This window comes from Heloderma suspectum, chromosome 4, assembly GCF_057233095.1.
Source record: "Heloderma suspectum isolate Gila_16-S chromosome 4, 16-S_ref, whole genome shotgun sequence".
NCBI lineage: Eukaryota > Metazoa > Chordata > Lepidosauria > Squamata > Helodermatidae > Heloderma > Heloderma suspectum.
In genome coordinates, this window is record NC_139461.1 from 27,382,443 (window position 1) to 27,403,975 (window position 21,533).

Below are 21,533 nucleotides of genomic sequence, written 5' to 3' on the forward strand. Positions count from 1 at the left end.
AAGCAGTGACAGATTTTACTTTCTTGGGCTCCAAGATCACCGCAGACAGTGACTGTAGCCATGAAATTAAAAGACGCTTGCTCCTTGGGAGGAAAGCTATGGCAAACCTAGACAGCATAGTAAGAAGCAGAGACATCACCTTGCCAACAAAGATTCGTATAATCAAAGCTATGGTTTTCCCAGTAGCAATGTATGGCTGTGAGAGCTGGACTATAAGGAAGGCTGAGCGCCGAAGAATTGATGCTTTCGAACTGTGGTGCTGGAGAAGACTCTTACGAGTCCCCTGGACTGCAAGGAGGTCAAATCAGTCAATCCTAAAGGAAATCAACCCTGAGTGCTCATTGGAAGGACAGATACTGAAGCTGAAGCTCAAATATTTTGGCCACCTAACGCGAAGAGAAAACTCCCTGGAAAAGACCCTGATGCTGGGAAAGATTGAAGGCAAAAGGAGACGGGGACAGCAGAGGATGAGATGGCTAGATAGCATCACTGATGCAATGAATATGAACCTGAGCACACTCCGGGAGAGAGCGGAGGACAGGAAGGCCTGGCGTGCTATGGTCCATGGGGTCACGAAGAGTCGGACATGACTTAATGACTGAACAATAACAATATTCCCCAAACAGTCATTGAATAGGATGAGTGGCATTGGCGTAGGATACAATAACTTCTTTGGGGGGTTGGACTCGATGGTCTTACAGGCACCTTCCAACCCTACTATTCTAGGATTTATGATTCTTCTTGAGGCTGAGGAACAGCTACAAGCGCTGGAAGCGTTGTTCTGATTTTAACAATGTATTGCACTACGTTTTAAAAATTAGCTAAACCTGTAAATGAGCCCCACCTATCTATACAGATTAAGCATCTGTACCATCAATTCCACAGCCAGTGTCTGTTTTTAGGTAGCTACCATTTTCAGGGTTATCGTCTCCTATGCGTTTGCACCAGCATTGGATGGAACGCTTGTGTTGGCTTCTTGAGAAGGTATGAGAGCAGAATGTGAAATAGAACATGGATGTACATTTTCCCCAGGAGATCAACTGGATGATTTTATATACTGCCCTTTTAATGAAAATTCACTCAGCTGGATATTTAGCTAAGCCAAGGATTCCTCCACCCCATTTCTCACTGGTGTTGTGTAGGGTGTCTATTCTGTAGGTTGAAGTCACCCTATCTCTAAATGAATCAGGATGCCGAATACTTATCTCTTAACTCTTTTTATTAAATTGCTACATTCATCCATCCCCCTGCCCTGTTCTACTCTTCTTGGCAGCTGTCCACTTGCATTTAGCAACCATATGCAGTAAAGGCTTAGTATCCCCAGAAGTATTGATGCTAAATGGCCAGCAGTTTGTGTTCTGTATGAAAGTCTCTCTCTCTCCCTCCCTCCCCCCCTCCCCGGGCATCAATTTTGTTGCTGTTACTGTTTGACTGATCAGCCAGTTATAAACTTGACAAACATTTCAATACTTCCACACGAGGTTTCTGATTCCCATTCCACTGAGGAGTTTGCTGTTGTCTGCTCCCTTTAGTACTGAAAAGATTTCCCATACCCCAAATAATATACCCATTTCCAGTTTTCATGTGATTCGAGCTATTAATATCAGGATCAGCTGGGAGGTGAAGCACGAAACTCCTGATCACCCCTAGTGATGAGACACTCAAGGCTCCAGAATGGAGGGCAAAAGGGGCAGTATTAATACCTTCAGATGTCTGCAAGGATCCATCTCCAGACAGCAAGTTCATCCTCCCTGCCTTAGTTTTGGTATAAATGCTGGCAGGTCAAACCTTTGCCTTTGTCTGGGCAAGGGGGTAGCCACTTACGCATCACCAAAGAAGTGGAACTGCATCACCAAAAAAGAGAATAAAGTATGATTCTGGGTATTGTGCAGTGTTTTCCCCATTCTAAAACATTGAAATGATTCTCCTAAAGCTTAGTTACTGGCAGTAAAAGCATTAAGCTACAATATGCTGATATTTGAGAAGTGGGTGGGTTGTGTATTTTGGCCTCTTCACCTTTAGCCCTGCCAACACTAAAATGTGCCCCCCCCCCCTGAGCTTTTCTGAAATGGAATTCAGCCCTTGGGCTGAAAGATGTTCTCCACCCATGACATATAAGAACTTCCTGTATCATAGTACTCCTCCAGTCTGAGCAGGATTCCACCCTGCATGGTTAATGCCATAACCGTTCTGCTCTTCTTTGCCTTCACTTGCCTTGCTTTGCTTTGCTTTGCTTCATGTCCTCTGTGCCCTCAGCCATATGCACCTCTGGCCCTTCAGGATTGACACACCTGGCTACATAATGTCAGTTAGTCCCCATCGTCTAGATTGGGTTCGGCCAGGGTTGAAAGCAGGTCAAAGAAAGGGATAGAACTCCTATAATGTTATAGTGGTACACTAAACTTAGTGATGGATGTGAGTGAAGTATTGTGCCAGTACTCTGTACCTGTCTATTTCTGCCTGCTTTCATTAATGTGCTTGGCCCAAGTACCCCCCGCTTTCCTAGAATGGAGTCTGACAGTGCCATTTACTTTCCAAGTACTGCTGATGCAATCTTATCCAGTAAGATGCGTAGAGTCATCAATCACTCTGGAGAGCATTCACCGCAGTCGTTGGCACAACAAACAAGAGAGGCGAGTGAGATGAGTCGAAATGCACAACAGCAGCCTTCCTCACCCTGGCGCCCTCCAGATGAGTTGGACTACAACTTCCATTGTCCATATCCAGCATTGCCAAGATGATGGGCTCTGTAGTCCAACACATCTCGGGGGCACCATGTTGGGGAAAGTTGCATTAGAGCCCCTCACAAGGCTTGGTGGTGCTCCCTGAGAAAACCACCAGGCACTTCTCCCTGGCCTGTAGAAGTTATTTATTATTGCTGTTGTTCTTATTGTCATTGTTATTTGAAGGAATGGGACTGCTTAGAAAAAAGGTGAGTATGGGGAGTTATGATAGAGGTGTACAAAATGATGTATGGTGTGGCAAAAGCAGGTACGGATTCATTTTTCTCCCATCTCTAATCATACTAGAACCCAGGGTCATCCCATGAAGCTGATTGATGGGAGATTCAGGACAGATAAAAGGAAGGACTTCCTCACACAACACATAGTTAAACTATGGAATTCATAACACAAGATGTTGTGATGGCCACCAATTTAGATGGCTTTAAAAGGGGACTGGACAAATTCCTGGAGGAGAAGGCTATCAATTGCTACTAGTCCTGTGGCTATATGTTACCTCCAGTATCAGAGGCAGTATGCCTACATACACCAGTTGCTGGGGAACGTGGACAAGAAGGTGCTGTTGCACTCAGGTCCTGCTTGTGAGTTTCCCATGAGCAGCTGGTTGGCCACTGTGTGAACAGCATGCTGGACTAGATGGACCTTGGTCTGATCCAGCAGGGCTCTTCTCATGTTCTGAAGACATGCTCCGCACAGCACAAGGGAGAATGCAGCCATTATAGGGGGAGCTGCTCATAAGTCCTGTTTCATGAGACCAAAGGTTTGTCTAGTCCAGCATCCTGTTTCACAGTGTGGCTAGCCAGATACTTCTAGGCAGCCCGCAAGCGAGACATAAAGGCCATATTCTGACTGGTATTCAGTGCCATACTTCCTCTGAACCTGCTGCTTCCTTTTAGTCATCATGGTTAATAATAGCTGTCTGTAGCTGCCTTTGCTCCATGACTTTGTCTAATCCTCTTTTAAAGCCATTTAAGGCAACAGCCATCACCACATCTTCTGGCAGCAAATTTAATAAATTCATTCTGTGTTGCATGAAGGAGGACCTTCTTTTTTTCCATCCTGAATTTACTATCATTCAGTTTCATTTGGTGACCTTGAGTTCTAGTATTGCTAGGGAGGGAGAGAGCTTATCATCTTATAAACCAGACTTCCCCTAACCTGGTAACCTCCAGATGTGTTGAACCACAACTCCCATCATCCCTGGCCATGCTGGCTGAGGCAATGGGAATTGTAGTCCAACACATCTAGAGGACACTATGTTGGGGAAGACAGCCTTTATTACTTATCTCCACTAACAGTGCAATCGTATGCCTGTTTCCTTGAGTTCAGAGGGGGTTATTCTCAAGTAAGAAGCCTTAGGGTGCAATCCGAAGGCTGCCTCTGACCTCGGAGGCGACTGCCTATCCAAAGCAAGGCAGGAGAGGCATGGGGGGGATTGTTCCCTCCGCGCCTCTCCTGCCTTGCTCTTTTTTGCTAGACAGACATTTTCGGCCATTTTCAGCTGTCTAGTGGCACGGGGGCCAGCTGGGAGAGGAAGCTGCCGTACAACACATAGGATGTGTTGTACACACAGCTTCGCTCTCCCTGCCCCAGAACGCCCCCAGCCCCACCCCATTTCAGTCGCGCCATGCTCCTTTTATGAGCATGGAGGACGGGCTTTCTCCACGCTGCCTCTAAGGCAGCGCAGAAGAGGGGGGCGGTCAGATTTCCAGGAACCGACCTCGGAGCGCGGGCTCCAAGGTCAGTTCCCAGAATAGAGCATATCCTATGGCCCGCTAGGCAGTGTCTAGCCGTCATAGGATTGCTCTCCTAGTGATCTTAGTCATGAATGCAGCCTTAGTCATATTTATGCTAAACTAAAAAGCCTCATATGCTTTAGTCCTTTTTTACAGGGATCTTTAAACATGTGATGGAAAGTATCATGGAAAATTCCATATACCGAGAGCCTTGCGTACTCCTTGTTTAAAAACAAAACAAGTGCACCAAGAAAAGCTAGTTTCTTTGACCTGTACTCATTATGTCAACTAAGAGCATTTGCCTAATTTCTGCTACACTATTTTTTAACACATCTATTTTGCATAGTTTACTTTGCGTTTTTTAGTCATAGGATGGGTAAGGACCACTGAACTCCACTCACAACCATTGAAAATCTTATTGAGCCACCTCTTTGCATCTGAGATTTCAAGTCTGTGTTTTATATCCATAAGGGCTAGAAACTTCCTCTTCATTTGAAATGAAATGTGATGATTCTCAGTCAGCTGAATTCCAAGCCCAATACAATGTTTTTGTATCTTTCTGTACTCTTGTGGAATTGCAACATAAATGCAGCCTAGGCAAAGCCTAAACTATCAACAGAAGTGGTGTTGGGTTTGGGGACGGCAGAGAACGTCCTGCAAACATGTATGAGGGGCTTGAAACTGCTCCGAGATCTTCAATTTCTCTGGATACACAACAGTCAGGGCCAGAAATATTGGAACAAGGATAACTGTTTTGGCAATTGGGCTTTGTACACCACCACATTGAAGTTGAAAGGAAAAACACCCACATGGGAGCGAAGTCAGGACTTTCAGCTGTAATTCAGGGGGTTTGACAAAAGTGGGGCATTAACCATTCAGGAAGTACAGCCAGTGGCATACACACACACCCATCATTGGTGGCTCATAAGTAATGGAACAAACCAACATCATTTCAAACTTAAGGATCTCCTTTAATACCTGGAGGAAAATCCTTTGCAGTCAATGACTGCCTGAAGTCTGGAACCCATGGACATGACCAAATGCTGAGTTTCCTCCCTCAAGATGCTTTGCCAGGCCTTTACTGCAACTGCCTTCAGCTGCTGCTTGTTTGTGGGTCTTTCTGCCTTGTCTTGTCTTCAGTAAGTGAAAAGCATGCTCTATTGGGTTGAGATCAGGTGACTGACTTGGCCATTGAAGAACATCCCACTTCTTTGCCTGGAGATACTCTTGGGTAGCTTTTGCTGTATGTTTTGGGTCATGATCCATCTGCAATATGAAGCGGTGTCCAATCAGTTTGGCAGCATTCGGCTGAATCTGAGCAGAAAGTATAGCCCTATACACTTCAGAAGTCATCCTGCTGCTTTGATCAGCAATCAGGCCATCAATAAACACTAGTGACCCAGTTCCATTGGCAGCCATACATGCCCATGCCATAACACTGCCTCCACCATGTTTGACAGATGATGTGGTATGCTTTGGATCATGAGCTGTTCCTTTCCTTCTCCATACTTTTCTCTTCCCATCATTCTGATACAAGTTAATCTTGGTCTTATCAGTCCAAAGAATCTTATTCCAGAACTGGGCAGGCTTTTTTTTAGGTGTTTGCTGGCAAAGGCTAATCTGTCCTTTCTGTTCTTGAGTGTTACCAGTAGTTTGCAGCTTGTTGTGAAGCCTCTGTATTTACATTCATAAAGCCATCTCTTGACTGTAGATGTTGACAATGACATGCGTACCTCCTCAAGAGTGTTCTTGACCTGGCTAGATGTTGTGAAAGGGTTCGTCTTCACCATGAGCAGCATTCTGTGGTCATCCACTTTAGTTGTCTTCTGTGGTCTTCCAGGCCTTTTGTTGTTGCTGAGCTTACTAGTTAATTCCTTCTTTTTCAGGATGTTCCAAACTGTTGTGTTGGCCACTCCCAATGTTTTTGCGATCTCTCTGATGGGTTTATTTTGTTTCCTCAGCCTAATGATGGCCTCCTTCACTCGCATGGACACTTCTTTAGACCTCATGTTGGGAGTTCCAGTGAACAGCTACCAAATGCAAATGTAACACTCAGAACCATCTCCAGGCCTTTTATCTGCTTAATTGGTCATGGGGTGCCCAGGAAACAGGCCACACCTGGCCATGCAGCTGCTTGTCAGCCATTCGTTCCATTACTTATGAGCCACCAATGATGGGGGTGTGTTTTTGCCACTGGTTGTCCTTCCTGAATGGTTAGTGCCCCACTTTTGTCAAAACCCTTGAATTACAGCTGAAAGTCCTGACTTTGCTCCCATCTGGGTGTGTTTCCTTTCAACTTCACTGTGGTGGTGTACAGAGGCCAACTGCCAAAACAGTTATCCTTGTTCCAATATTTCTGGCTCTGACTGTATATGTATGGTATGTTCAGTGGCTGAAATCTCTTTAAGAACAATATTATGTAACTCTCAGGCTCAGACTGGATGCTAAATTGGATGCCAGCACACCATGGGTTGGTGACATCAAGAGAGAGAATACAATAGCTAGGAGGAAACGTGTCACCCATGGATGTACAATGTGACACTTTAAAAGAGTTGAATTAGACAGCGTTGAATATGTTTCTGGTTTAGTGATAAAGGATTACACCAGAAAATGTAGAGGCCATTGAGAATAAGTGTAAGAGAAAGAACCTTAAATTAATTGGTGTTGCGGAAAAGAACAGTTGACATTGAAACAGCTAATAACTAATAATGTAGGGACTTGTTGGAAAGTTTCTTCCATCCTTGAAAATGGAGTAGCTGTACAGAATACTAAGATTTTGTTAAGGGGAGGGGTCATTTTGGTTGTGAGTTGGAGGCTTTATAGAGATCCTTTGAACTTTTAAATGAAGGCCTGATCCTCATGAAGAAATGGGCCCCAAATTCAATGATGGGCCCGAAGTTCAGAGATGGGCCCCACATTTGGAGACGGGCCGCAAGTTCTTTACAAACACACACACACACACACACAAACCACAGACACTGCACCCTGTTCTAAGGTAAGTCTATGGGTAATATCTAGTTTCTGCCCTTTCCCAGGTGAATTGACATCTCACCCTAGAGATCTCAGGGGTGTGCTGTCACTTCTCCATTTGTTCACTTCCTGTGGTATGTCTCCCTAGTTTCTCTTGTGCTGCTTTTGGAACTGTGTAGATGCTTCATGTGAAGTAACCTCTGGAAAGAGGCCTCCCTATACCCCGCCTCTGAGTAGAGTAGCCATGTGGCCTACTTTAGAAAGGACAGTCCTCTCTTTGAAGGCATCCTCTGCTTGAAGGGCTGTCCAGTCAAGTCCACTTTTAAAGATAGAGAACCATTAGGAGGGAGAGCATGGGCCCTGAAGTTGCCTAGCAACGACAACAGATTGAAGAGGCACACATGCCACGTGGTCACAGTCTTCCCAATATGGTGAGATGTATTGTATTTCTATTTAAATTACAGTAAGGAATTCTAAATTTGCATCTTTACATATAAAATATGCAAATTATGCATATGCAAATGTTATGCAAATCTGTGTGTTCTTTTGTCCTTTTTTCTGTGATGTTCCCTCTTTTTGTGTGAGTGGCCACCCTACCCCTGCGTGACACTGCCCAGAGTGGGAGGCTGCTGTGCCGCCTCTGACCTTGGAGGTGTCTCCTTCCCTGTGTACAGCGACATGCTTCTTCGTTTTGCTGTGAGCTGCCCCTGAACAATTGAGTTCTAACTCATACAAGCCCCCAGGCCTCAGACACTGGCCACCGATTACAAGATTTACGCATGCTTGAACTGTGTAATCCACACACAGGCACGAAAGAGCCAGGGAACTGGTATCAAGCCATCTCAACGTTCTTGTGTGTGAAAGATTAGGGAGTGCCTCCTATCGTATCTGCTTCTTCGGTTGAACGGAGACGATGTGTCATATATGTGTTCCCCAATTAAGCAGAGATGCTTTCTTGGGAGGGGCCATAGCTCAGTGTGATGGAGCACATGCTTGGCATGCACAAGGCCCCAGGTTCAATCCCCGGCTTCTCCAGGTAGGGCAAGGAAAGAATCCTGCCTGAAACCCTGGAGAGGTCAGTGTCGACAATACTGGGCTAGATGGACCAAGGGCCTGACTCAGTATAAGGCAGCTTCGTATGTTCCTATGTCAATTTTTTTTTTTAAAGGCTGTAAACGATTAGAAAACCAAATGGGAAGGTGCTGTATGTACAAAATATCAAGGGGGGGGGGGGAAGAATCCAAAAGCACCTCTGAATATGGACTGTAATAATATTTTTTAAAAATTTATTATGCAGATCTCTCAAATACCCGTGGACTATAAACAATATTTATTCTGCAGATCTCTAAAATGCTCTTTGAGACTGGGTTTCTTCCTCAGGAGCAACTGATCAATTTAAATTAAATTAAATTGAGCAATTTAAAAGATATAAAAATATACACATTTTTGTTGTATAATAAGTTTACATATACAATTCTTAAAAATCTTAAAAATTAGTTCCCAACCACAAGATATATATATATATATATATATATATATATATATCCCAATTAAGCAGAGATGCTTTCTTGTCAATTAAAAAAAAGGCTGTAAAAGATTAGTAGCCCTATTCAGGTGTTCCAGCAAACACATGTGGCGGCAGATACAAGGGGCATGCATGCAAGCCCTGCCCCCAGTGTCATCATGCTCCACTTCTAACCTTTGCACTAACGCAGGTTTCCTGAAGCATGTTCAGCAAATGGAGTAAGAAGTCCCTTCCAGACCTTTGGCCATCCTGGCTGGGAATTATGGGAGTTGTGGTCCAACACATCTGGAAGACACCACGTTGAGGTATGCTGCCTTAAGCCCTCACATGGTTGCTCGAATGCTTGAACAGAGCTAGTGCAGTCCTTTTTATAGTCAAAAGTAAGTCCTACTGAATTCAGTTGGGCTTAGTCCCAAATAAGCGTCTATTGGATAGCAGCCGAAGTGATGCAGCCCTGTTTCAAGCATTGTTTTGAAGTGGGTGCAGGAAGTCATGTTGCCTTAGAATGGCAGAGGAGCATCAGGACTGGGAGGAGGGATACAAGAAGAAAAAGAAGGGCATGTGTGGCCTTGGGAATTTGCTGCTTCATGCAGCTTTTTATGATGCAATAGGCCTTTGATACTAAAGTACACCATCCAGGATGCATTTAGACTATTCTCTTGCAACTAGGAAGGAAAAGTACTGGGCAGGGATTTTATATATAATTATATGTGTAATAAACCACTTTTATATTTCATCAGTGGCAGCTAACTGAGAACACCCATAAGCTCAGAACTAGCAATCTACTATTTTAAGATATCCCAGAGCAAGTTAATTTTAGAGTTAGTGCTTTGTAATTTTAACTAGAGGATTGCATCATTGGAGGATTTCACTTTTACAGAGTTTTAAAAGGAGCTGCTTGCAACTCCGGATTATTTAGGTAGCAGAACATCTTCTTGAATTTTTTATGTGCATGTAACACCTGGAGAATTGAATTCTGGCAGACAGCCATTATCCGGGATGTGAATGAGTCCTAGGTCTGACCTAGGTTAAGAAAGAACTGCCCAAAATCCTGAATTACGTAAAACTAAATTAGTCTGCTTTCACATCCTACCATTCTCAAAGCTGATGCTAACTAAGCTGGCTGGAGGCATTGTGAAAACAAAGGCTGTATAACTAGTTGATGAAATTTAGTTCTGTATTTTTGCTAATTGATTAATTAATTAAACACTGAGATAATGGGCTGGTTCCAGACAAGGTTAGTTGAAAGTTCCTATTGAAATCAGTGTGACAAGGTAAGTCATGGGACAAGTTCAGTCAAAAGTATTCGTGACTTGAGTCATGCAGCTGTTCCCTTGTCTGCATAAATGGGACTCTGAAGCTTCAGCATGGATAGGCTTAGTAGCTTGCTAGATCACTGAGGGGACCTCTCAGAGGAGTCTCTTAGGTCACTGAGATTCCTTATTCAGCCCTACTCATTAAGGTCCTCCACTTTTCCAACTTCATACCCCTCTGCAAGACTCATCTCTTCTCAAAGACCTTTTCTGAGACATTATTATTTGCTTAATGTACTCATTACCCAAATCTCAGTATAGAGCCTTTTGGTAACTGAAGGAATTATGAGAGGAATTGCTGTTCAATAATATTAATTTTAAAAAGCTACCACTCACTATGAGAAGGAAAGGCAATGTTTAATATCCTTTTTAATTCGTTATTACAAACCAGGACCAAAATGGCCTCCAGAACAAAGTGTGCTCTGAACTCTCCATCTTGCTGATGAGTGAACAAAAGCTTTTGGATTAATCTACCAATTTAGGTTGATTCATCTACAAATTAAAGTTCCAACTGTAGTTTTAATGGTTGTTTTGCCACTGATTTAAAAACATACCAAATGCCTGTTCAAGTACATTCAGTTTCCATGTCACAGCCAAAATTAAGACCAATTATAAAGGATTGCTTACTTTACTGTTGCTTTTATCTCTAATGTGGCAGTGGTGCAGGCCTATAGCAAATTCTTTTCTACACAAGATTCCCATTTTAACCTCAAATTTTTAAAAAGCTCATTTTCAGAAGAAGAAAGAGAAAAAGGTGACAACCTGGGGTTTAAAACAGTTCACAACTTCATTGTTGTGACAAACCACTTTAGGCACTTCCACCATTTTAAAAATGCAATTACTTCTTCAGAGAACTACCTGCCTGTCACAATCACCTCCCTGTTGCAAGAATCTACAGTGATATAAGGGAAGGCATATAAGGAAGTGAAGAGTCCCATTAAAATTTGTATTAACTAGACATTAGCTCTTAAATCAAATCAGTACAAGAAATCACAGACAGACTGAGGATTAACAGCCATTATAAAATCTGTCCATTTAAAGGACATGCCAGGTGTGAGCAATACTTCTGAATGAGGCCAAATTCAGCTTGACGTCATGTCTGTGAAGCTGGCTTGATCAGCAAGCCAGCTAACATATTTGGGTCTGCATGCCAGGTTTGCGGACACAGAACACTTGAGCACCGGACATCTTGCACCTTTATTTCATTGCCTGAAATCCTACTGCCCAGAAGAAAAATTTCAGCATAACGGGGTTCTACAATCAGCAGCGTTTCCCAGATTTCTGATAGCTGAGACAGGCTTCGCTCTTAACCCCAAAATTTACTATCGTTCCCTTTTATGACATTTTTACCCCACCCTTCCTGCAAAGAGCTCATGGTAGCATACATAATCTCTCCGCGCACCTCAATTTTATCCTCACAACAACCCTGTGAGGTGGGTGAGACTGTGAAAGAGTGATCGGCCCAAAGTTACCCAGTGCGCTTCATGGCTGAGTAGCAATTTGAAACTGGGTCTCTTTGCTACAGCACATTGCCTCTCTTTTATTCCCTGTATAAGGTTAAGAATTGCTCGCCCCATATTTGCTGCAGTTAGCGGAAGAAGAATCTGGAAGCAGAATACGCTTAAATGATGCAGTGTTTAACTTGCAGGTTCCTTCGTGTATACAGTCATGCACAGACCTCTGTCTTTCCTTCTGGAATCCCCCTTGTCCTTCCTAGTGTTGTTTATATCCTGGAATGGACTTGCCTGTGCCTAAGCCTGGGAATTCTGAAATCCTGGCATGGATCCAGGAATGGCTCTGTCACAGCATAAGCAACATGAGTTTCAGCATGACTCAGCATGACTCTTTCCCACTGGTGCTCCCCACAGTAACTGGAATTTAGTTTTCTCTGAAACCGGAGGTTCCATTTGACCATCATGACTAGTTGATCCCCCATGAATTTGTGTAATCTAAAGCCATCTAAACTGATGGCCGCTGCCACAACCTGTGGCAGAGAATTCCATAAGTTCGTTCTGTGTAATGTACAAAAGTACTTCCCTTTGGCTGTCTTGAATCTAATGCCAGTCCGTTTCAGTGGTTGACCCCAGAAGTTCTAGTGTTATGGGAAACAGAAAGAGAAAGTTCTCTCGGTCTACTTTTTCTGTATGTATACCATTCATAATTTTATAAATCTCTGGGCTGAAAGGTGGCCTGCTCGGAACAGCCACTCATGTAGAGATGTAACATGCAAACTCCTGGGGAACAAGTAAGCCTGCTTTGTCTCTCTTATCAAAAGAGATTGAATAATCCAGTCATATCCCAGGCAAAGGTGTGCAGAAATACCCACTGATCCCTTTGTGGAGGCAGATTGGAAGGAAGCCAGACCACATCAGTAAATCATACAGAGTTACAACAAGCAACTTCTTTTGTGGGTGGGTCCCTTGAACTCCCAGGAGTCTTTAATTCAGGGGTGAGCAACCTGTGGCCTTCTGGATGTTGGGCTTCAACTCCCATCAGCCAGCATTGCCAATGGTCAGGGATAATGGGAGTTGTAGTCCAGCGATATCTAGAAGGCTACAGGATGCCAACCCCTGCTTGAATTGTTTAGGGTGCAGTCCTATGCATGTTTAGACAGAAAAAAGTCCTATATCTCCCAGAATGCTGGGAGTTGTCTGACTTTTTTCTGTCTAAACATCCATAGGGTTACACTCATAATGGACTTGTTTCTCATGCCACATTAGCAATTCTCGTGTGGCAAGCCTGGGAATTACTGGTCTCACAGAAGGACTTCCTTGCCTGATTAGAGGGTGCTGAGCAAATAGTTTTATATCTTGAAACAAACTTTCTGCTTAACTTTTACAAACCCCACCAGTAGGATGAGGTTTGGGGGAAATTGACAGGACAGGAGTTCTCGGTCTTTACATATTCCGGTTGAAGTCCACCCTTTTTAATGAATCCAGGCAGGAGCAAAGTCGTTTTTGCCAATCAGGTTTAAACGGAATGTGAGGCACAGGAAGCAAATTCTCACTCTGGGCAAGCACAGTCAGAAAGTTTTCTGTAAACACTGCTCTCCCACGGATTAAATCACACAGTTTTGATGGCCCACAGTTGGAAAACTATGTTTTTTTCCGTGAACAGGGATTTTTCTTTTTTTCTTTTAATCTTATCCTTTTACCATTCTCACTGCCCTGCAGGTGGGAGATTGAATTCACTCCCAAACTGCGACAGTCATTTGCTTCCCAGCAACTGGCCCACTAAGAGCCATCTTGTCGTAGCATCTCACCAACAATTCCTGTGAACCAGCCAATTGCAACACAAGCACATAAGGAAAGCCCTGTTGGATTGGATCAAAGGTCTCCAGTACTACCCAGCCACACGCCTCCAGGAAGCCCACAAGCAAAACATTGGTACTAGCCGTCTGGTTTTGTCCCCCCACACATTGGCCATGCACACTGGCTCTGAACAGGGAGGTCCCATTTGGCTATTAATATGGCTAATTTGGCTGTTCGTAATTTCTGTTATAAGCAGTGCAGCTGAAAAAGATGTGGTCGCAGTTGTGAGAATTGCTGTCGGTTTATGCCTGTGGTTGCTAGATGCAAATGTCATGGCTTGGATCCTAATGAGGCATCCACAAATGGAAGGGCTCCTTTCCAGGGGCAACCCAAGACATTCCGCTGCCTTAAGCGAAGCAGCAAATGACGCCTCCCACCCACCCAAGTCAAGGTGCTTTGTACCCAAAGCCAGCCAAGTTATTTTGGCACATAAGGCAGAAAACCCCACAAGAACGTCTCCACCTCTCTGGCAGTGAAAATATAATAATAACAAAGTAAAGAATTATTTGTTGCCCTTTCATGACACCTAAAAAATTGCTGCCTGAGGTGGTTGCCTAACTTTGCCTAATGGTAGGGCCAGCCCTGCTCCTTCCATTCATTCCAAGAGCCAGTGGAAAGTCCTACCAGCACATGGGGGAGGTTATTTTTGCCAAGTCCTCCTTTTTTCCTGCAGTCCTCCAACCCTCCAGAGCAGATTTTCAGGGTGGGAGCTGAAGAAGGAAGGAAGGGAGAAACAGTCAAAGCCGCCTCCCACTTTCCAATGGTGGGAGAATCCCATGAATGGAACTCTGTTCAGAGGACTCTCCCACCAGCAGGAGCAAACTCTGAAAATCAGTCTTTATTTCTGTACACTAGTGCAGAAGACACTGTTGGTACATACAAAAGAAAAACAGTATTCTGTGAACTAGCCTGAAATTACCATCTTTGATGCATGTAAAGGTTAGGGCTCTATGTAGTTTGCATTTCTCCAGAAACGTGCTGAAAAATTCAGGATGTGTTTGACGTTGTTTGTAAGTGTAAAACACGTTTCTAGCTGACATGGTGAGATAAGCTTGCCAAGCAGTCTTGGTGAAATCTCGGAACCCCTGTCTCACCATGACAGCTCTCTGGCACTTCCAGTTTGGGGGGGGGGGACTTCCCTGCACTGCATATTATTCTCATTGTTGCACCACATGGTGGAGGAAGCAAAGAGTAAAATCCAACCCAAATCCTACTTAGAGAGGACCCATTGAAATGAATGGAACTTAAGTGGGAAAATGTATTTATGTAAAATATGCAAATATATTCAAATGGTTTATTTTGCATATTTAATTGAAGATACAAAGTCTGGCTGTTCTTGGTTTTGAATTTTGTGTCACCTGTTTTCCTTACCTTGGGTGCACAATCTGGATATTTCTAAGCCGTGCATGTAGGCAACACCTTGTGGTGTTTGGTGAGGATCGACACGGAGGCGGTTAAAAAGAAGCCTGCGATATGATTTTATTTATTTATTTTAAGAGTATTATTTTGATTGAGAGAAGGGGTTCTGGGGACATAGGAAGCTGCCCACTGAGCACAGGTCTCTGGGTTGCCATGAAAAACGGTGGACCCGTTTTGGGCACCTGGCTGGTCCTACCGTGAGCCTTCTAGCAGGGATGGGGAACATGTGACTCTCCAGATACTGTTGGACTGCACCTCCCAGCATCTCTCACCATTGGCTATGCTGGCTATTTATTTATTTAATTTATTAATTTATTAATTGCCCATCTGGCTGGTCACCCAGCCACACTGGGGGATGTACAACAATAGAAACGATTTAAAACAATAAAATTCTAGATTAAAAACATCATATTTCTAAAATTACCCTAACCCACCCCAAATGCCTGCCTGAACAACCATGTTTTTAATGCACGATGGAAGCTCATTAGAGAGGGGGCATGGTGGAGTTCCCTAGGGAGGGAGTTCCACAGAGTGGGTGGGGGCCACCACAGAGAAGGCCCTCTCCCTTGTCCTCACCAGCCTAGCTGTCCTGGCTGATGGGACAGAGAGAAGCCCATCCAAGGCTGATCTTGTTGAGCGGCCTGTCTGGTGTTGCTGGAGGTGCTCCTTAAGATAGGCTGGGCTGGAACCATATAGGGTTTTAAAGGTCAAAACCAACACCTTGAATTTGGCTTGGAAAACAACTGATAATCAGTGCAGCTCCTTCAGCACTGGAGTGATGTGATCTCGCCGGCGGCTGCCTTTAATCAGGCGAGCCGCCGCGTTCAGTACCAGCTGCAGCGTCCGAACTGTCTTCAAGTGTAACCCCACGTAGAGTGCATTACAGCTAAGGCTGATGGGAGTCACAGCCTGGAGGGCCACTTGTTTGCCACCTCTGCCTTATAGTAATTACTTGGACGGAAGGGAAAACAAACAATCTCACTGAGGAACAGTGATGCAGTTAGGGTTGGACAGCAGTGCTGTTGCTGTTGTTCTAACATAACAGGAATGCATAAGCCATTTTGAAGCATGGAATGGCAGTTGGAGGGGGAAGAGAAATGTTGGCTGTGTGCTTCACAACTTCAGTAGTACACTTGGCCATCTAAAGGGGCCCCATAGGACCATTACGTCCAGGGTCTAAAATCACCTAGGTGCACCACTGATGAGGAATTCAGGTTGAAACAGGAGCTCTTCCAAGAGACATCTCGCCCCCTGCCATTATACACTTGTGGGATTTTCAGCCATGAGCCAGAATAACAGGACCAGCCCTGAGCACTATGCACTGTGACCTGCAGTGGCTGGGGCTCCATTTGCTGCTCAGTCCTGGGCAGCAAAATGTCTTGGACCGGCCCTGTGTTTCTTGAGAATTGTTGGGGAGGCTCGTGGGTGGGTGCAGTGGGAACGATCATCCTGGACACCACCTGGGCGAGCCACAGTTTCGGCCTCCTTTCCCTAGCTGCAGATCGAATGGGATGGATGCCTTTCATGCGAATAGCGTTACTTGGGACTCCGGTGTGGCCTTTGTTGCATTCTGTTTGTTCATTGCATCCTTTCACCCTGCATGACTGATACCGGCACTTGATAGCGTTCGAGAATTCTCGTATTTCAAGAGGCTGCGTGTTCTCTCAAATGCTCCTTCCGTTTCCAAAATGCCTTTACAGAAAGCAGTGTGAGAGGTCGCAGCCACATGCTCTGGCAAGCCTGCCATGCTCATCATCCCAAGAGGGCCAACTGTTTAACTTTTTGAGTACATGGTGTTCAGCCCAGTGTCAGTTGTATGTGGTGCAACATGAGCCAACACCCCTGGTGTGTTCTTTAGAATTCTAGAAATGACTCTGTTCCAAGAATGACTTAATTCAAATTTGCTTTGTTTCCCTACCCCCTCTGTTCCACCCTCCCTTCCCTTTCTCCCCCCCGCCCCAATTGTACTTTGAACTTTGTTCCTGTTAGCTTTTTGGTGATGATTCAAGGATGGGAAGCCGAGTTAGATGCAATACTGCTTGAAGGCAAGGTGCGCCATTCTTTGCTTTGGCAGAGGCACCAAGGAAAAGGTAGACACTCCTCATACAAGGGAAAGGCTTCTGTGTCTCTGGGGCCTACCTAGGCAAAGCAATTATAGGATCAGAACTATGAACTAGCCCGGGGAGGGGGGAGCAACCTGCAGTCCCAGGACTGCATGCAGTCCCTTGGCCTAGCTTCAGAAGTGCTCTGCAAGCAAGCAACTCAGTCCTCTGTCCTTCCCCCAGCAGCCTGCTGAGTGAGAATAAAGAGCGGGAGGGAAAGGGGGTGGCAGAAAGAGAGAAAGGAAAGGAAAGGTCTGCTCACCTGTTTCTTTGTCCCCACCCCATGCTGGCTTTGGTTCCACTGGGGCAGCTAGGGCTGGAACTGGGAGCAAAAGTGCAACCCCTGAAGCCAAGGGAACCCCCAAATAGCCACCCAGAGGGACAGCAGCAAAGAGAGGCTGACCCTGCTCACTGTAGCATCCTTCTTTCTCTATGGCCCAACCAGAGTCGACCCGGAGAAGAGCCTTCAGTGTGGTGTCTCCCTTCCTATGGAACTCCTTGCCTCTGGAGGTCAGGCAGGCACCAACACTGCATTGTTTTTGGCGCCTCCTGAAAGCAGCTCTTTTCCAGGAAGCCTTCCTTGGTTGACCAGCCTCGGTTTTATTGGCACTCTGTTTTTAAAGAATAATTTTAATATCATGTTTCATTCTTTTTATCTTTTGTTCATTTTATCTCTTGTTGTTCATCACTCCGAAATCTGTTTAGATGGGAAGCAGTATGCGAATGTTGTAAATAAATAAGCAATAGATAAAAGTTTTTATGGTCTGGGACAGCCATGTACACGGCTTCAGATGCTCATTTTATTCTTTTTATTTGAAAATATATTCTCCTTTCCTACAACAGCATGGAGCTTATTCCCAAGGAAATACGTTGAGTATCAGGGCAGCAGAAGCAAACTCCATTTTATTCCCGTAGTCTTGATGGTGCTGTGATTGAAGTGAGTATAAAATGCAAAACTGCACATGCTCAGAGTATTTAAAAAATAATAACCAGAGTTGGCAGACAGTTGTTTGTTTTTCTCAAACGTATCAGGAATGTAGTAACAGTTGGAAAGTATGCAATAGCAATGGGGGTGCCAAGGGAATTTTTAGTTGTGTGCTTCAAAACTGAAGTAATACACATGTCCATATAAAGCCCCCATCCCTACGCCCTGGAACACCATTAAGGGCACAATTCTATGCATGTTTAGACAGAAAAAGGTCCTACAACTCCCAGCATCCCCCAGCCAACTATGCTGGCTGGGAGGTGCTGGGACTTTTTACTGTCTAAACGTTCACAGGATTGCACCCTAAGTCCAGGGTATAAAATTACCTAGGTTTGGCTCCACCTACCACCAGCATGCGGCCCTCGACAGATTAGCCCTGGCCCTGAGCGAATGTGGGCCTCAACAGAAAAAAAATTCCCCACCCCTGAACTAGCTTAATAACTATGACGAATGTCCGGGATGGAGAGTTTAAATAAAAATGCATGACCTGAATTGGGTTCTCAAGATGGTAACTGGTTAATACAAGTGGAACCTGCAACAAAATATTGCAGGGTGGAGTGCTCCTATTTGGCCATGCCCTCTTCCAGCAGTATCCTGGGGCCTGGCTTCATGGTTGATTTGCTGCGGATTGGGACCATTTGGAGGTCCTTTGCAGCACATGACGTTGTGGCCAGTCCACAGCCACCCTGGAGTTTACCTGTGTGGAAGCCTCATTTTTGAAGAGTACTTTTTCTCCATTGTTTTCCTTTAATTAGGCTCCCCTACAGTTCAGCCGCTGTGTGCCCATCCCTCCTATTTAAATTTGGTATGATCAGGCATTCCTAAGGGTGTGTCTTTCGCCTGGCCATGACCTCAGTAACTAGAGTGACTAGCCTGCCTTTCCAACTCATCCAAGCGCTAGAGTGCTTTTCCGTGCCTTCAGAATCATGCTGGACTTCCTTTTCACCCATGGGAGGAACTAGCCTCCATTGCCCAGCCCAGCCCAGCCCCATTGAGAGCCATTAATATACGCTTCTCTGATGCATGTGTTATTTCGCTGCTTCTCTGCGTGGAGGGAAAGGACTGGCTGGAGTTGCCTCCCCCTGCTAGCGCTGCTGCTGCTGCCTTTGCTGGCCACCTCCTCTCCTCCCTCTCCTTCATTCTTTAGTTTCCACTGTATCGCCATATTGATACAGTGGAATACCGGTGTCAGGAGCGCCCTTGCTGCCTTCTGAAATCCTCAAGTAGCCAGAATCAACAAGCAGACGATAGGGCTCTTTTCCAAGGCTTTATTTCCATTCAACCTAGCGATGCTTGCTGATGTTAATTGCCTGAGCCTAATGAGGGAAACTTAAGAGAGCTGCCTACCAGGGGTTTCTAGCCTTAGGGAATCTGTTGGTCTCCATTTGTAGGGAAAGCGCGGGAAGCCTCTGAACTTAAGGGCTAGGGTGGAGAGAGTCCACCCCTTTCCCTTGGGGCATCGGGGCACATCTGTTGAGGTCGCACCAAGCGGGCTGAGCGTCTCCTCTCGGTGCCCTCCATCTCCTGCTTGTCCTTGGGCCGGCACCTCGCATCCCGAAGCTCCAGTTGTCCCCCCCTCTCCCTGCCAGGGTCACTGCCACTCTCAGGAATATGAGCAGGGAGGGGCTCTCCCTCCGGCGGTGCCTCTGAACAGCGCGTGGGTTCCTCTGTCACGGTTTCTGTCTCTTCCTCAGAATCAGAACTGCTTTGGGGCTCTATGGGCTCTGATCCAACCCTGACAACCGGGGCTGCAGGCTCCCATTCCTGGCTGCCGCCTCTCACTAGATAGCTAGTACCTGAAACAGTGCAGCTCTGATTTGCTCAGTGGGAAAAAGATGCTACAGATTCTCAGTGGGGGGAAAGCAGGCAACAGAGGCTGCAGACTGAGAATGGGTGAAGCAGCTGGATCGCTGGAAGTGTGCAACTGAGGTGGTGGGAGCTCTGACTCCCTGACTGTTGGCTGGAATGTGGTGAAAGTGCGCTGGTGGGATGGGGAGCCTCCAGATGCTGTTAGGGATAATATTGTGGTAGCTGGGTGGGAGCCTGGACAGGGGCAGGAAACTGTCAGGGTGGAAACTGAGCCGATAGAACCCCAGAGCAGTTCTCATTCTGAGGAGGATCAGCAATCCGTGGGTGAGGAGCCAGCTCAACCCTCACAGGCACAGCAGCTGGCAGAGATTCCTCCTGCCGGCATTCCTGAGATAGATAGTGATCCTAGCAGTGAGAAAGTGCAGGAGGGGGGCTTGCTAGACGCTCGACGCACTCAGGGAGCGACGAGTGCTGGAGGGCGTGGAAAGGAGGCGTAGTGCCCATTTGGCGCACAAGCAGTGGCCACCTCCCGTGGACCCAAGGGAAAGAGGGAGGTTCTCTCCCTAGCCCATAGGTTCAGAGTCTTCAAGTGATTCTCCTTCAAATGGGGATCAAGCTGTCAGGAGCGCCCTAGCGGCCTCTTTCAGTGCACTCCAATAGCCAACTCAAGACACAGACAAAAGGATTCTTTTCAAGGCTTTAATCCTTTTACAACTTAATGACTCTTTCAGATGCTAATCACCAGTGACTAAGCAATGAACAGCAGAGTAGCCTATGCTCCGAGTAGGCAGTTGATCCCCGTTTGAAGGAGAATCACTTGAAGACCCTGAACTTATGGGCTAGGGAGAGAACCTCCCTCTTTCCCTTGGGTCCACGGGAGGCGGCCATTGCTTGCGCGCCAAACGGGCGCTACGCCTCCTTTCCGCACCCTCCATCGCTCATCACTCCCTGCATCTGCGTCGAGCGTCTAGCAAGCCCCCCTCCCGCACTTTCTCACTGCTAGGATCACTATCTATCTCAGGAATGCCAATAGGAGGAATCTCTGCCAGCTGCTGTGCCTGTGAGGGTTGAGCTGGCTCCTCTCCCACGGATTGCTGATCCTCCACAGAATCAGAACTGCTCTGGGGTTCTATTGGCTCAGTTTCCACCCTGACAGAAACAAGCCTCTCTCATTGGTTGAGCAGCACCTGCCAGGTTGATGACGTTCAGTTCTCCTCCTCCCACCCAACCCGGAAGTATATTGCTTTCAAGTGCCATGTGACCCATGAAAAAAGGATCTTTTAATGTACAATTCACTCACCTTTTCTTGCTTCGTGCATCCCTGATGGACCAAAGCCAATTCCATGAACATCCAGATAATACTCCAACGCACTCTTCATTCCATTGTCATGAAGATTTCTCCCCCCCGTAGCATTCCATTCCCCACCCCACAGTTTCCCATTTTTCCCCAACACTCAGTCAGCATTGTGTGCCCACTGAGCATGCTCAGTCTGCATCCGGCTATTTTGGGGGTGGGGTTCCTGAGTTTGTGTTCCTAAAGATTTTTGTACTTCTGAAAATCTTGGGGATCTGCCAAGCCTGATGATAGCTCCCCCGTGTGCAAGGGTGGTGCCATTTTGGCT

At 45.8% G+C, this 21,533-nt stretch overlaps 1 protein-coding gene across 9 annotated transcripts in view; it reads left to right on the forward strand.

Annotated features, from left to right (window-relative positions):
• SAMD12 (sterile alpha motif domain containing 12) overlaps positions 1 to 21,533 on the forward strand; it is a 286,712-nt gene that overhangs the window by 237,939 nt on the left and 27,240 nt on the right. For 5 of the 9 annotated variants that reach the window (XR_014790012.1, XR_014790009.1, XR_014790011.1 and 2 more), the window contains one exon: positions 17,961 to 18,054. The exons of the other annotated variants lie outside the window; for them this stretch is intronic. Coding sequence is in view for 2 of the 5 variants with exons in the window: in XM_084848903.1 (XP_084705029.1) it covers positions 17,961 to 18,049 (89 nt within the window). In the remaining 3 variants the exon portion in view is untranslated. The remainder of the gene's footprint in view (positions 1 to 17,960; positions 18,055 to 21,533) is intronic. 9 annotated transcript variants of the gene reach the window in all.